The sequence below is a fragment of the Apteryx mantelli genome, chromosome 13 (genome assembly GCF_036417845.1).
Source record: "Apteryx mantelli isolate bAptMan1 chromosome 13, bAptMan1.hap1, whole genome shotgun sequence".
NCBI lineage: Eukaryota > Metazoa > Chordata > Aves > Apterygiformes > Apterygidae > Apteryx > Apteryx mantelli.
The window spans coordinates 16,639,725-16,655,738 of NC_089990.1; the positions used below are offsets into that span (position 1 = coordinate 16,639,725).

The 16,014-nt window shown below is 44.5% G+C and overlaps 1 protein-coding gene across 2 annotated transcripts in view; it reads left to right on the forward strand.

Annotated features, from left to right (window-relative positions):
* Positions 1-16,014, forward strand: part of MAMLD1 (mastermind like domain containing 1) — an 82,386-nt gene that overhangs the window by 41,053 nt on the left and 25,319 nt on the right. Inside the window, exons 2-3 of one of the 2 annotated variants that reach the window (XM_013946363.2) lie at positions 6,595-7,864; positions 8,078-8,292. In XM_013946363.2, coding sequence (XP_013801817.2) covers positions 6,595-7,864; positions 8,078-8,292 — 1,485 coding nt within the window. Of the gene's footprint in view, positions 1-6,594; positions 8,293-16,014 lie in introns of both variants that reach the window. The other variant, XM_067304190.1, reaches the window with a different exon arrangement.

Here is a 16,014-nt window from a genome sequence, read left to right on the forward strand (position 1 = left end):
CACAATGAATAGAAGGAAATCCACCCCTGTGAATTTTCCCTATTCATAATCCTTTCGCCACCACCACGCCTCACTATGAATGGATCTGCCATCTTTCCAGCCTACAAATACCCAGCAGTTCCCAAAGAAGACTTCCCTCTGGTACTCCTTAATTGAGGAACTGGGATATTATTACGTTTAAGCAAAGTGAGACACATCTCTGAAAGCTTAGGATCGTATTGTGATCATTTTCTGACAATACGAAATGACAACTTTATCTTGGCCCATGCCGAAGTCACTTGAAATCAGAAGGGTCTACCAGCTGAAAGGAATAGGAAACACATCCTTTTAACCTGCTCTTAATCTAGTACAGACAAATTGAGTGGTAGTTTTCATTGCTTAAGCCCCTTTGAGTTCTTCTTGTAGCTTTGTACACTCTGAGATGTGTGATAAAACATACTTTTTTTGTTCCTGGTAGTCAGGGACTGCTTTGGCTACTCACTGGTCAGGAGAAGGCATTTTTTCTTGGATTCAGACATATGAGTTTCTTTTACCAAATTGCAGTCAGCCTGTAAGAATGAAACTTTGCAGATGTGCTGAACGTGCTGAATTCTTAATGCAGTGACAGGTTCTGCTTGAGTTAAATGGGATCTTTGCCCATGAGCATTTTGGGTGTTATTGCTCACGTGCAAGCCAGCCTGCTACCGAAAACAGCACATGTGCTAGTTCAAGCAGGGCTGCAAGTAACTGCTGCCATTTAAAAAGGTAATGTTATATCAGATCCACTTTCCAGACATCAAACCCAGGGTGGAATTGTCACTTTTTTTTTTTTTCCTGTGAACTGTCCTAAAAGATTGGTAGGTCATCAAATTCTACCTAGATTGTAAATTAATAAGCAACTACAGAGCACAAATCCTTCCAAACTGTGTATTTAGGGCACAGGAGAAAAATTTGTGAAGTTTTCTTGTTTTATATGGAAAATTGCCAGGTTCATTTTCTCATTACATGACTGTTTTTGTCAGAACAGATAGAACCATTTTGGGCTGATGGGCAGATAGCTCTCGTTGAAGCTTGTTGAAGCCACAAGAGACTGAAGTCTTGATGGCTGAATGCTGCAAACAGTTTGCCTCTGGCAAACACATACTTCTAGTTTTGGCAGTGTCTCGTGTTTGAAAGAGACAGACAGCGAGTGATACATTCTCCGGTCAGCTCAGTTGAGCAAACCTTAGACTCCAATTTTATACTTTGGGGGGTGGGGGGAAACAATTTGCAAAATATCTTGAAAAAAGGAGGGTTGGAGCCCTGGTCTGCCCTGGAGTCTCAGGGGGATGCTAAAATTCGCAGGTTGATGTGCCGAAGCAGATCTGGCCTCCTCCTCTTAGGCTCAACAGCCCTTCCACCAAAAACTGAACGTGCTCTCTCTCGGGATTATTCAGATGTGCTAAGTCTTAGCAACCCGTTGCTGACCTGGCGTCCCCAGGTTTCTCAGGCACCGGTGTCTTGCTGTGGAAAGCTTTGTGTAAAACTGCCAGCACGCTGGCAAATCCCAGTATCTGAGAAGGAACTCTGAAATTCTCCCCACCTTCTCCATCTTCTCTTACGGTCACTGCTCTCTTTTCTTTAGCCAAAGAAACAGAAAAAGCCAGCACCGAGGGCTTCCCAAGGGTTACAAGGGTGTCCCAGTGAAAGCAGGTTCTCTGACTACCGTTCTGGGTATCCCAGTCGTGGGTCGCTCTACCTCAGGCTGTTAGATCAAGAGAGTCTCCAGTAATTATGGACAAACAGCAATTACTTTGAACTCGAAGCTGAAGAAGAGCACGGCATGGTCCCTACAGACGCTGTTTCAAAATGGCAGCATCTTACCAGGCTGCGTCTCGCTTGAGGAGGCCGTGTGGGTGTGGGAATCGCTGCTGTAGGTTGGATCTCTCGATGACAGCGAGTGGGGTGGGGTGGCTGGAGATCAATAATCAGCGCCCTGTGGTTGCTGTAAATCAGGCTCGAATCTCTGACACGCTGCGAAAGCCAGGAAGAGGCACAGAACTACCTCGCCTAACGTTTTTCCTCTCTCTCGTCGCTGCATTAAGTTGACCTAAATAGGAATCTCCTGCCGTTGCTGTAGATTTGTCTGGTTTCTAATGGACGGCGGTCGCCGCAGCAGCGCCGCCGGGGGAAGCGAGGTTTCCCAGGTTCGCCGGTGCAGGCCGCGGTGGCTCATTCCTTCCAGATATCGTGCAGGCAAAGGAACGAGTGATGGCTGGAGAATTAACGGGGGCTGGCAGCAGGGCTGTGGGGCAGGCTGACTCACATGGAGAGCGGTAACGGTAACGGAGGACAGTTTATATATTAAAGAGAGAAAGGAAGCTGAGCGACGGCAGGGCAGGGAGCCAGCTCAGGGCAGCTCGTTCCGTTGGTTGCTGAAATCCAGTGGAACCACCCCAGTGTGTGTTTATTAACAATTTAATCTCTCTGCTTCGGTTTTCACCGTTTCCAGCCTTCCTTTCTCTGTTCCTTGAGACACGGCAAGTCACTGAAGGCCAGCACCACCTTCAATGGTTGGAAAGCGCCTGATGCCAAAAGTGACCCTGGGTGGGCAAATTTAGAGAGCTTGGTCTAGGAGAAGGTGCCGACAGGACTAGTTTAGCTTGCTGCGTCTGCCTTTTCTTCCTTGCACAACAGAAAGCCTGCAGAGAGCTCTGCCCACATGTAGAGAATTGCTTCTGCACTAAGAGGTAGTGTGTGACAAATTAGATGTTTGCAACCACAGCTGTATAGCTTCCTTGGAAGGAGCAGTGTAAACAGTTATTATTTATTCTGGTTATACTACCATTATGAGCTAGCAGTGCTACTCATTTGTAACTTGGGCCCTTCCCAGAAACACAGCCTTTTCATTTTGAGATGGTAGTAGTGCTGGGATCATGTCAGTCTCACTTTTAAAAGCAGACCTGAGCTAATGGAGACCTCACAATCTGATATTCCCCAAATCGGAGGATCTGCATTTGTTTCCCAGGTATTCCTGAACAGAAGTTAGCGTGTGCATGCTAATGTATTTTAATCAATTTTGACAAGGTCACAAGATCCCATTCGTGGCTTGTCTGCTTAGTCCTTGTTTGCACGTATGAATGAAGCTTTCACATTCTGAGCCATATACAATCCTCAGCCAGCTTAATTGCATGTGTTTATGTGTTTATGAAAATGTTTATATTCACTTATCAGGTATTTGATTTGGAAAAGAGCTGCCCGGTACACTAATCAACGGAGAAAGGGAAGAGCATATTTTGGTGCTCTCCTCATTTCTGTTGATATTGTCAAACATCAGAAGTCGTCTCAAGAAAACAGGAGAAAGAGCTGGAGTAAGTCAGCTCCTTCCTAGGAGGTCCAGGGCCGGATGAGGGAAACAGGCAGTAAAAATGGCTTTAGCGCGGGAAGAGTCTAGAAAAGGATACATAGGCTTTAAGGGGAGGGTCTCGAGATGTCTGAGAGTCGCTGGGCGAATGATAAGGATCTGCAACAAGAAGATTCTTGAATTAGTTAGATCAGAGGCTCCTGGTCCTAAAAGTCTTAGCACATCCTCAATGAACTCCTGCCGCTGTTGCTGCGAGTCCCTGAGCTCAGAGTCTCTGTAATCGGAAACGGCGTTTCTCTCCCCTGCACTTGTCGCACAGCCACTGTGGCATGTTAATGGAGAGCATTCGAAGAGGACTTTGGGAGCTGGGGAGAAAAGTCTAGCAGGCTCCTAACAGAGATAGCAACTGCCCAGTGTGCTGCATGAGAGTAACAAGCACGTGCGTTTGCATGTGAAATATTTAAGCAAACCTTTTAGCTACCTCCCCAGCCCAAGGAGAGATTTCTGTACATGGTTGGTATTTCATACTTAAGTGCCTCGTAAAATACTGTCTTCTTTTTTTTTTTCTCTCTCTCATTTGTGATGTGCTTGGAGCAGAGGGCTAATGATCTCCAGATGCCCCTTCCAACCAAAATTTTTCTATGATTTGTTTAGTCCATTTTAAAGATGGTATCTTTATCTCTCAAATACTAGGCTGTAGTCATCTATCTTAAAAAATGCAACACTGTTGAATTTTATCAAGTTATACCTGCCTGCACTGAGGGAAGTTGGTCTTCTGAGTTTAATGGTCCCCGTGTGCAAATATTCGACAGAGAAATAGAAGTCTTACTTTCCAAGGGAATGTAAAACCCAGCTAATTTCACCAGACCTCTTCCAGCCAGGCTTCTCGTGAGGGCTAGCCATCCCATCACGTTTACTCCCCAGTTCAACAGTTAGAAAATATGTTTTCTAAGTGTTTAAAAAGCCCAAATTTCTCCCCAGTAACTCAGAGCATAGGAACGTCCTATGGCAAAAGAAGCACTGGCAAGGGCATGTATGCCAGCATGTCAGCTGGCCAAGTATGGGAGATCCCCCACCAGTTCCTGCTTGAAGTTTCCCAGGGTGCAACTTGGGAACAGTCTGTGTTTATTTTGGACATGTGAAGCTGCTGTAAGGATTCTCAATACGTGTCTGGGTTTAAATGTAAGTAGTTGTGCCCTACCAACATGTTTCAGCCTACACAGTGCAACATCTGTTGAAACATGCAACTCTGCCTTAGTTTTATCAAAGAAAATGAAGGAAAATAAATTCATCCATCATTAGACCAACACTTGGGAAAAGACTTAGGCCTTGTTCCATTTCCTAAAGCTAAGCAAATTTTGGCCCCATCAAGCCAGAGGAATAATCAAATCACTCATGCTTTAGCTGTCTCTGGCTGTGGTGCAAAGGCAGTCTCTCGCAGAGCAAAGATTCAAACCACGTGTAGCACTGCAGACCAAGGAGGGGAGGCAAGAGCAGGCAGCTGAGCTGTCAGGTAACCAGTGAGCATTACACTGAAAGCCGATGTCCCCATTCTGCACCAGCTGTAACTTGCAAGTGGTTTTCAAGCACAACCCATGTTAAAGCAATGCAACTGGGAGGTTGCAGAAGCACTGATTTCTCTGGTAAGGGGCAACACTTGGAGGAGACATGGAAAACAGCCATGTTAAAAGGTCTCTTTGCCAACAATACCATTCAAAACTTCTGTGTCTGTTGATGGAGGGTAGATGAATTCCTTTCAAAACCTGATGCAGAAGCTCTCTGTAGTATGCAGACCTGCTTTTCCATCTGTCAGCACCCTGACCGTCAGGTAGAATTAACTCGTGTTCTCTCACTCTCCTCCAAATATCTATGTAAACTGGACACTAATAATGGTCCACTCGACACGTGCCTGCCTTGTGCCCCGCAGCTTCCAAGCACCCTGTGATGAGCATCCAGTTACAGTGGTGGTACGTGATGTCCGGGAGCACAGAAGCCGCTGGCCATTGACAGCAGTGACTCTTAGGCACAACTGAGATGTGTTTAGTGTAAAATTTAGAAGTTACTCATGCCCCCCACAGCCGCAGTGTTGACAGGGTTACACTGGGGTTGGGCAGAGGGGTCCTTCTCATGGTAGGAACTGCTATTGGATATGAATTTTTTTCATGGCCTTAGATGACTAGCAGCCCTTTTAATTGTAGCCTAAGGCTGGGAGAGGCTTTACTGTAAGAGGAATAGTGACCTTCTATGGTTTTCCCATTGCTGATTAGATACTTTTCTAAATGCCATCTCCCTCTATTGATAAACAAGAACATAATTCTAATTCTCTTAACTTGAAGCAGCAATGTTAATGTCTGATTAATCCTATGACATACAGGTCACGGATGTTAAGAATGAAAGCCACAGATAATTATATTTAGAAGAGATTGCCGTACCTCACTGAATTAATGTCAGAGACATTGTTTTCAGTTTCACTTTCTTTACATATATTGTATAAGGAAGGTTTTTTCCCAAGATTTACAACTCTACCATTTCTTGATGATCATGATATTAACATTAACATTTCAATTTTTATGAATGAATTGCAATTCCTCAACAGAACGAAGCCCATACTGCCATAGATTTACAAAAACAAACAAAAATTAAGTTTTTTTGCTGTCATTTACTGTTTTGTAAAATATAAAACATCTGTGATTAGGAAGCTTGAAAGCTGAAAATCTGCTTAGATAGTTGAGATTTTTTTTGGTTTGGTTTGTTTAGAAAGTATGCCAGTTATTTCAGATGCACTGCCTATAAAGAATGTAAAACAATTTAGTTTTCTCAGGTCTGAATTTAATCTGAGCCACTGGCAGAAGGTCACTAAATTCAATCTGTGATTTCATTCAGATGTGCCATTGTTTAGACCTAAAAAATGTTACCATAAAAATGTTGGCATGTTTGTTATGCAGGGAGTATAATGTCGTAATTGAAATGGTACCAGAAACTATTTAAAAAACTTCTATTACAGTTCACATTACAGACAATATTTTATAGCTTTAACATCTGTTTTAAGACCAACATGTCAGATTTAGCCTTTGTGTGACTATAACTCTTCTGATTTCAGTGAAGTTGCACCCACTTAAATCCTGATTGAATTTGTCTCACATGATTGGTTTTTTAATTGTGTGATTTAATTTTCAGTATCTCTGTCTCAGTTTTAAAGTGTGGAGCTTCAGAGCATGTTAGAATAAGGTCAATAACAGAGCCTTTCTTCTTCCTTTTTTTATTTTTTCCAGTTACAGGGATCCATTAAAAGAAAACTGGAAGATGATAGCTCTCCTGCCTCCGGTGGTGTGCCTGATGTCATTTTCCCCAATGACAATAAAAGACTCTGTCTCGATGATGTAACCCTTTCCATGGGCCAAGGTACCAATCCCAATGTGGCGTGTCCGGAAATGCAGAATTCGCCATTCTCCACCAGCCACAGCGCTTCCTCCCTGGGAGTAGCAGGTCACTCGGTGCTCCTGGAAAGCAACCACCTGAACGGCAGCGGCATTGGTTCTCCTTTTCCAGTCCCACCCAACACAGAAATAAACCAGAAAGGGTCTATAGGAGGGCAGAATAATAACATTGTCCACTATGATGAGAAAGGAAACAACTTACAGGCTGTGGACCAAGAACTGCAAGATCTGTTGGAAGAGCTGACAAAAATGCCTGATCCTTCTCCCAACGACCTGGATCTGGAGAAGATTTTGGGCAGCAAGGCTGAAGAGCCACTGGGGCTGAGTCATTCTCAACCGAGCTTAAGTACCCCTCCAAAGTCCTCTCCGCAGACTTCCCATTTGGAGAACCATGTTGCTAACAAAGATTTTTCACCAGGCTGCAATCCAGCCAGCGGAGGATCTCCTCAGATGAGACCATCATCTGCTGGAGCTAGCTTCCAGGTTCCTCCCTCAAACAAACCTGCCGCATCGCCCATCTCTACAGCAGCCCCGGGTAAGAGCCAGCCGCCACCTATGCTTCCAGTTCCCTTGCCCAGCATGCCTGGCTCCAACTGGCACGCGCAGCAGCTAAAGCAACTCGCAGCTAGCAAGCAGGTGTCTACTACCAAGCAACAAGTTCAGGCTCCCAGCTGGCCAGCTATGTCTCCTCCTGGTCTCTCTCCCCCTTACAGGGCAGGATCATCCCCACACCATCAACCTTTCAGCCCCCAGAATGTTATGGTGTCTGGCATGCCCTCTAATAATTTACCAGGAAACAATATTCAGAGTCCTCAAAACGCTCTGCTCTCAAGCATGGCTTCCAGCAGCACCCCGTCCAGTGGGCCCTCTCCTCCCTACGGGTCGGAGAAGCTTTCCAGCCCGGCTCTGAACCAGCAGCCTTTCAGCCCGCAGAGCGCCATGCTGCCCACCCTGACATCCGCCAGCATCCCGGCCAACAATATCAAAAGTCCACAGAACAACTTGGTTGCCAGCATGGCCTCTACAAACACTGGACCTTCTCCGCCTTACAGGCCAGAAAAGCTGTCAAGCCCGGCTCTGCACCAGCAGCCCTTCAGTCCTCAAGGTACATTAATTTCTAACATCACTCCCACCAGCAACCCCACAAGTATGCAGAGCTCGCTTTTTAAATCCATGACTACAAACCAGTCCAAAAATATGAACATAATTATGCAACAGCCATCCAGTAGCTTACAGCCAGGTCTGGTGAATGAGAGCCCTGTTAGCCAAGACCAGTTTTCTTTCAATAACACCAAACCACTGTCTCACTTTGCCTCAGAGTCAGCCACTCAAAAGATGTCCCCCATGACAGCAGGACAAGGGCAGCAGTCTCTCATTCACTATCTCCAGCAACAGCAGCAATCTCCAGCCACGCAACAGTCTCAGCAGACTAACAACAGCCAGTTCCTCCAGCAGCAGTTTCGACAACTGATGCAGCCACATCGGATGCAGAGACACATGCAGCCTGCTGCACTGCCAACTCAAAACAGACAGGTGAGAACACTTCTTGTATCTTATAGGGGTTATGTGAAAACACTGAGTTATTCATTTTCTTATATTTGCTTTCCTTTGTATTTCAAATGTGACATCACTAAACTTCTGGGGTCAGCACAGTGTTTACAGGGACAAGGCAGTAAGAACATCCTGGAGTTCTCAGAAGTTATTTTATGTATTTCTTCTGGTGAAATGTACTGTAATTCCTTCATGGATTTTCCTCTCCTCTAGCAGTGGAGAACTTCATGCTGCTAGGCAAAAAGAAAAGCACGTTAGGCAGAGCACACTTCATACTACTGAAATAAATCATTTTTTAAATGTATAGGTGTTGTTCTTATTTAGCTTATGTTGTAAGCAGTGGAGATGTTCCTATAATAGGTTTTACATCATCTTTTCTGTGGGCATTAAAAGAGAATTTCTTTTTCATAATGCCCTTGACCAAATTCATCTGTGCTATGCTTCTGAGGCTAGAAGAAGACCAGGTGGGGTGAGAAGTGAAGTTAAAATATGACTCCTTCATGGACAGCAGGTCAAACAATACAGCTCCTGAATAGCAAAGAGGCAGACTCGAAATACCTGTTACCAGCATTTGCCGGGAGCAATGCCCTGCTTTGGATGAGGGCCATTGCCCACCCTCTGCCGATCTGCAATACCAGTGGAGACGGTAAACGCAAATATACTGGCAAAGGATGGAAACACTTCTCGCCCGGCAGAAGGGGGTGAGCTTTGAGGCTCTGCTGGGAGCTGCTCCAGAGCTGGGCTGAGCTGGGGGACACGCTCCAGATCCTGGCTTTCATTGCTCTTCTTCACTGCTAAATCATCCCTTCTCACAAAGGTGGGTTTCTTCAGTGTGGGTGACTCAGTGGAGCCTTTTCCGATGATAGCAATGAGAAAGAAGAGGATGGTTACTAAATGTCAGCTCCTTAGTGGTAAATTAATGAGGTGCGTTTCCACCGTGCCATTTTGGGATCGACTCACAGTTTTGCAGGTTGTGCACACTCAGTACTCCCTTGCTTTAAACAGCTGCTTGAAAGCGGCCGCTGGGAAGGGCCAGTGGCTTGCTCAATTTGCTTATCCAAATACATAACGTGTAGCAGCAATGTTGCATGGAGTGTTCACTTCAACGAGTTATCAGTGTAAGGCCCCCTAATTCTACAAAGGCCTGAAGCAAGTAGGTTACTTTAAATATGTGAGCACCCTGCTTGTGTTCAGTAGGTCCCCGGTTAAACACAAGGTAGAGGGTTTCAACGCCTTGGGATCTAAGAGTATGGACGTACGACCGAAAGTGAGCGAGTTGCTGCGGCTCGGCGAATGCCTGCCCCTCAGCTGTGCCGCTCTGCAGGCAGCGCGGGTGGAGGATACGCTCACGGGGTTTACCCCCTCTCAGACGATGGCTTGTAAATTGTTAAACTGCAGTAGCATGATCGCTTTCGATCGCGTGTCCATAACCTTTGAGCATATATTTTTTCTCTGGCTCCCCCACTGGGTGTGTGGAACTGCCGCGTCCCTGGTGGATTCCTGAGGTTTCCTGTGCCCTACTTTTCCCTGCTTTGCATTTTTGTCTTACACCTCTGAAACCCTACGTCACTGATTAGCCAAGAAGAACCAGAAGAAAAATTCCTGCACTGAGTCTCTTTAACTGGCCAAAATAGCCCCTCTTCAAGTAACTTTCCAAATGCACTGCCTGGGCTGCATTTTTAGCTGATTCTTACCGTCAGAGAATTATTATAATTTGGGGGCTATCAGTAAAGATCAAGGACAGTTAAGACAATGATTACGGTGATGAGCAGTTTACGTTTTCAGACTAGTTAGGTACGCACACGATGCCTCCCTGATTTTACAAGGTAAGACTTATTACATTAATTATATGCCAAATGACAGTGCTTCAGTTTTACAGTCTGTTAAGCTGCCTAGGAAAGACGGTGGATATTCAGGAGCAGAACATTTTGTTAGGTTTTGATAATTTTATTGCAAATCACATAAGAAAAAATGGACCCTGAGTGCAGAAATAAAAGAAAATGACATGGAGAAAATATTCTAGTTACTGGGCTTCTGTTCTCATATCTGGGACACTTACTGTTTCTTTGAATCTAGCCTGTAGATCTCCTGCTTGTCTGCAATAGTTTCTTATTTACACTGAAACATGGATACTGAAATTTTGGACCGTACTTGCTTTGTGCCAATTTTACTCCATTATAAGGCAGTGGCGTCAGTGGTGGTGTTTCTGATTTCCAGCAATGTACCTGAGAGCTGAATTTGAGCTTTTTAGAGTCTTGGTGGCAATTCTGTACTGAGGCTGGTGGTGAACAGCACTTTTCAAACATGGATCAGTTGTTTCATTAGAAGGCAAAAAGTTAAAGATTCAGAAGACAGGAGAGACAACTTCTGCATCTTTAAAAATCAGTAACTGTCTGGTGGAAAATTCCCATTTTTAACCTCAATCACAGAAATATGCTGAAAGAAAAATAACAGCATTCCCTGGAATGTTGTTTAGTGTTTAAAAGTCATCTCCATACTCTGTGTGTGTGTTTGTAAATGTGACTAAAATTTATAAAAAGAAGGCATAGTGCTCTCTTCTTTTGAGCAAGAGGTGCAGCTTTGTGCAGAAGAAGAATGTGGATGGTGGCCAGTTGGAGGGAGAACAATAAACCATGAAATTCGATCCTTGTAGCAGGCAGAGCAACATGGGGAAGAGAGCAGTGGCTGTGACATAGACCCAAAGAGTGAGCTTTTTTGCTGTTGTTTTAACGCGTATTAAAGCAAAGACTCTACATTCCAAAAGCTGAGTTACTGCTAGTGCCTCCCAGCTGTGTGATTTTTGCACTTAATGATATATCTCTTAAGCTTAATCAGTCTGCACCCGAGATCCATATTGCCTGGACAATTGGTGAATTTGATAACGTCTAATCTTTTCACATCTGAAGCACTATGTCTTTATTGTTGAGCATTGACAGATATTGATTTAGGCACTGACAGTCTGCATTGTGTGGTATTGTAAAGCCTGGTGGTGCTAACATTGCTCTTGTGGATATGCTCAGGTTTTCATTTTGCTCATGTAGTACCAATGCTTGCTGAGTGAAATTACACTCAAAGGTCTGGATGCATAAATCCACAATATAAAGATGGTATTAAATGCCAGAGAGTCAAAGATGGTCTCCAAAACCATCTGACAGTATCTACTGGGCTTACCGCTTAGCCACTTGACTTGCTATTGGCAGTTCCTGGGTGCAGGAAAAGCTGCATTTGCCCAGGCAGGTTGAGTAGTTGGGCATCTCCCTGATTATCATGTCTAAATACCGTTTGTACTTGCAGATCTTCTATTCTGGCATGTCAGAAATATTGGGCCCAGTTCTCCCTTCAGCTATGCAGATAAAACATCATTGCGCTCGGAAGAGCTGTTCTTTTATTCCCGCCAATATAAGAAGAGAAGTGGGCTTTACAAATGGAAAGCAGGGTTCCCTCAGAAGTAGCAAAATGAGCCTGTGATCTTTGTAGCTGAATTCAGGCTGGTGTAAAAGGGGCTGTTTGGGGGGCTGGCCCTTGGTTTTCCAACCCCATGTTCGTCCGAGGTAAGCTTTTAGAGCCTTGGCGAGGAGGGCAGCGGTACCCCCTGGTATGTGTGGAAAAGGTTTAAAAACCAAACACAACTTAACAGCTTGTGTTGGGGGGGCATAAATAATAAATAACCTTTGGCTGGGTGTGGCGCATCAGGCATTGCTGAGCCCCAGTTGCTCTGCAGCAACCAAACGTGCTATTCTTGGAGCTCGCCGCATTCCTGCCGGCATCCAGATAGTTGCACGGGATTGCCAGTGAAGGGTACGTTTGCTTCAGTTCCAGTGCCAAAAATGATGGGAGAGGAAAAAAGATAGGAGCAGAAACAGAGAGAAAAACAATATAATTTGCAGTGCTAATGGCTATATTTTGCTATGTGTGGACTGCATTTGAGAGAGTGAAGAGCATGCTGAAGACTAAAAAAACCTTGGAAAAGGACTTGACAGTGCTTCTTTAACTGTGGTAAAAGCAGAAATACAGTATCTGAGTTGGCAGGGTAAATTATAGGTTGCAGAGAAACACCAAAACCCCTGAGCTAGATTAAATATACGAGGAAAAAAAATTAAACTAAAAATCTTGCTTCTGAGCATGAGCTCTCCAAATATAGAAACAAAACTGAAGATGAAATGCACTGTTATAGAGAGCAAACTGACCCAGAGCTTTGATGTTAAAGGTTAAATAAATATAATGCAATACAAAATATAGCTTTTTTAATATAAACATAGAAATGCTAATACCACCGGCTGATTCCTTGGTGTCCTATGCTCAGTAAAGTCATTTCTGCCCATGGGAAGTCTGCACACAGTGAGCGTTGGGGAGGGTGTTGTGATTCAGCAGCGTTTTGCATTTACGAGCGCTGGTGCAGATTGGCCAGCAGAGAACTCAGCCCACTGCATCTGCGTACATGCAATCCTGCCATAACAACAGGGGCAAAAATGATGTTTTATCTGGGATTTCCAAGATGTCACAAGGAATCTTCCAAACATGTAAAACAACTACAGTATCATGTATTAATAAGACCAAAAGGGCTGGCCAGATTTCATCTGTGGTTTCTATCCTGTCCCCCCTTTTCCTTTAAGTGTCAAACTTATCTTTAAAGCCACTTTGAAAGAAGTTCCGCTTGGTTTTTCCCTCTTTCTTTCTTTCTTTTTCTTTCTTTCTCTCTCTCTTTCTCTTTCTTTCTCTCTCTCCCCCTCTTCCTCTGTCTCTCTCCTTCTTATTTTTTAAAATATTACTTTTTCTTCTTTTACTAATGCCGTGGAGAAGAAAAACAGATTTGATTTCAAAGGGCAATGGTAGTACAATACCCAAGCAAAGCCTTTGAGGGAGTGGAGAGCTTTTGAAGGCAAAGCAACAAGCCCTTCAGCTAATTAAGTGCCTTTGAATGGGCGAATAAAGGAAGCTGGTGATGAATCTGGATTACAGAGAGCAGTAAGGCTGAGCCTGGAGTTTGACCTCTCCACAGATGTAAAAACAACTTCTTGAATGGTCATTTCTGCATTTATATTTATTTGTGCAATTGCAACTGGGCTGATATTTTTTTGGACTCAGAAGTCTCCCCTGCCTTCTTTCAAGAGAGGCTCAACGGAGCCCGAATGACACTGTGCGACTGCCGTCTTCTCCCTTCTGCCTCTCTCCTCTGCAAATAAATCCTGTAGGATAAGCTTTAGAAAGTAAGGAGTGAACTTGTGTAAAGAGATGGGGCGTTTGGCCTCAACATGCCAATAGAGATGCAGTATCTTCAGAAGTGCAGTAATCAAGATATTAAATTTAGTTCACATCTGATTTGCTTATTCTGTTGTTGTTTCCTGTTAGTTTTTTTAATTGTGTATGTTCACGTCTTCTGTCAGATCACGGGTATTTCAAAGCATTTCCCTGTTGTAGCTGGGCCTCGGTGGCCGTGTGTTAACCATCACAGCTCTTTGGCCTGTATTTTAGGACGTTTACAGACCTTGACATTTCTAGCAGCTCTGCGTAATGCACTCATCATTCCTTAGAGTTTCACTGTCTGTTGAGCTGCAACAGTTTTGGACTTCGCATGGCACATCAGCCCGGGGGGGAGTAATCTGCAGAGAAAAAGTTTGTAATCAGACAAGATCTTTCCAAGGGCAGCATACAGAGCCCACCCTTTCGTTTCCGAAAGTTGCTGTGTACGCCACGTCAAAGCCAAAGGACTTTCCTCAGTCCAGCGTGCGCTTTCCCTTCTTAGTCGCTATCTTTTTAGTAGGATGGAAGAAGTTCTGTCAGCAGTTTAGCACTTAGGACCTAGGCAACTCTGTGGGAATCTCATGCTGGAGAAATTAAAATCCACTTGAAGAGAAAAAGAGACTCCAGTAGCACTATAGATATCGGTGAGGGCTGCCGGGAAGCACTCTAGAAAGTCTTTCACTTCGTTGCCTGCGGGATGAGAAAGTGGTGTGTGTATGGGCTGACGTGGTAGTGTCCAGTTTTTGGTGGCGAGAGAAAGGAGGAAGTAGTGCTTATGTCCTGTGCACGTTCAGATGGAAAGGTGAGTGAGTTATCCCACCGAAATTCAGAAACAGGTCATTGCATTGCAGCCCGACAGGCTGCTTTAAGGAGTTTCCCTGCACCCAGCAGGCGGGCTGCATTTGGGTGCGGTGCCACCGGTATTCCTGGTCCTCGCCGAGCTGCCGGTGAGCGGCGGAGAGTGTGCCATCGCACCGCGGTTCTGCATTAACTCTAAAAAAAATTGCGTTTGTGGTTTTAAGTCAGTCTTTCTGTGTTGCTTTGAGCAACAGACGGTTGTTTCCTTTTGTTCTGCAGTGGGGGGCAGGGAGGACCTCGGCTCGCAAGTGCTTAGGGAAAGCGATATGATCATGCTAAAAAGTATCTGATTAATTTGATGTGAAACCACATTCTGACACCGACTTGTACCAGCCAGGCATGTAGACTCTGATCCTGCCAGCCGAGGTGGCCCGTTCCCCTGGCTTCTTACTCGCTGGTAGCAATATTCACAAGTTGCTCTTGGGCTAAATATTGGCTGAATCAGGTCCCAACTACAGATTTTCTTGCTTTCTTTTTTTTTCAAGTAACCCATTTTGCTTTATCGCCACAAAAAAAAACCATTGATATGCAGAAATCTTTAATATGTAAGCAGTTGAGCAAAATGTTTTGAATGTGTATTTTTTCTCGACTGTACCCTTACATGCAGTGAAGTTTTAAATGTCCTGGAAATTACAGTCTAAAAGGGAAAAGACACAGCGCCTCTCACTGTGACTCGCGGGCCTCATAGTGAAGCTCCTGAAGGCGCCATCCTTCTGTGTATCGTTCTGAAAAAGCAAAACATGGACAGTGGCTAGTGGTGGCTAAGACAGACCACTTGCATCCTCGCTTGCAAGTCAGAGCACCCATAATTCTGACGGTGGAAAGGTACGTTCGTGGCACAGCGTGCTGATGAATGGCAATGAGGAATTGCTTTCCCTGACCCTATTTTTGTTTCATCTATGCTGTGAATTCCCATTAATATCAGGACATCTTAATTCCAATTTTTGCCACATTGGTGAAAGATGTGCTTGTTGTCTGTGTATTTTCTGGATATTTCTTTGTAATGGCAGTTTTGGGAGCTCATTTTGCGCTAAAAGCAGCCTGGCTTTCAGGAAACACACGTTCACCTCTTTAAAGCTGTGCCCTTCTTGCTATCTTGAATGTGATGCCCGAATTAATAATTAATTTTAATATTTTTGCTGTGATATTTTTGACAGCATGATTTGTGCCCTTGAATTTTGGGGCTGTCTCCTCCTAGTATTGTCTTGGAGCAGCCTCAAATTGCATATGTATTTTGCAAGGCAGAAATGCTTATAGAACCAAAGACTAATTTAACGAATAGCCTAAAAAGCAAACAAATAAATAAAGCAGGCCCTGAGATGCTGTTAAATCATGTGACTGGCGCCGGCCGGCAGTTCGGTGGGGTGGGGAGCCGGGAGCTGCCTGCTCCGTCCTTCTGGGTACGCTCCTCTCTCGTTTCTGCCTCCCTGCAGCGAATGCCGCGCACAAAATAAAAGTACAAACATGTTTTGTCTCAGATGCAATACCTAGAAATAACTTTCCTGGTAAAATGAACTAGTCTCTTTTTCTCTGGGCATTTTGGAGAAATTTCAGCGTGTGGGTGGGGGAACACAAAGAAGTGACTGTAAACAGGAACTGATATTG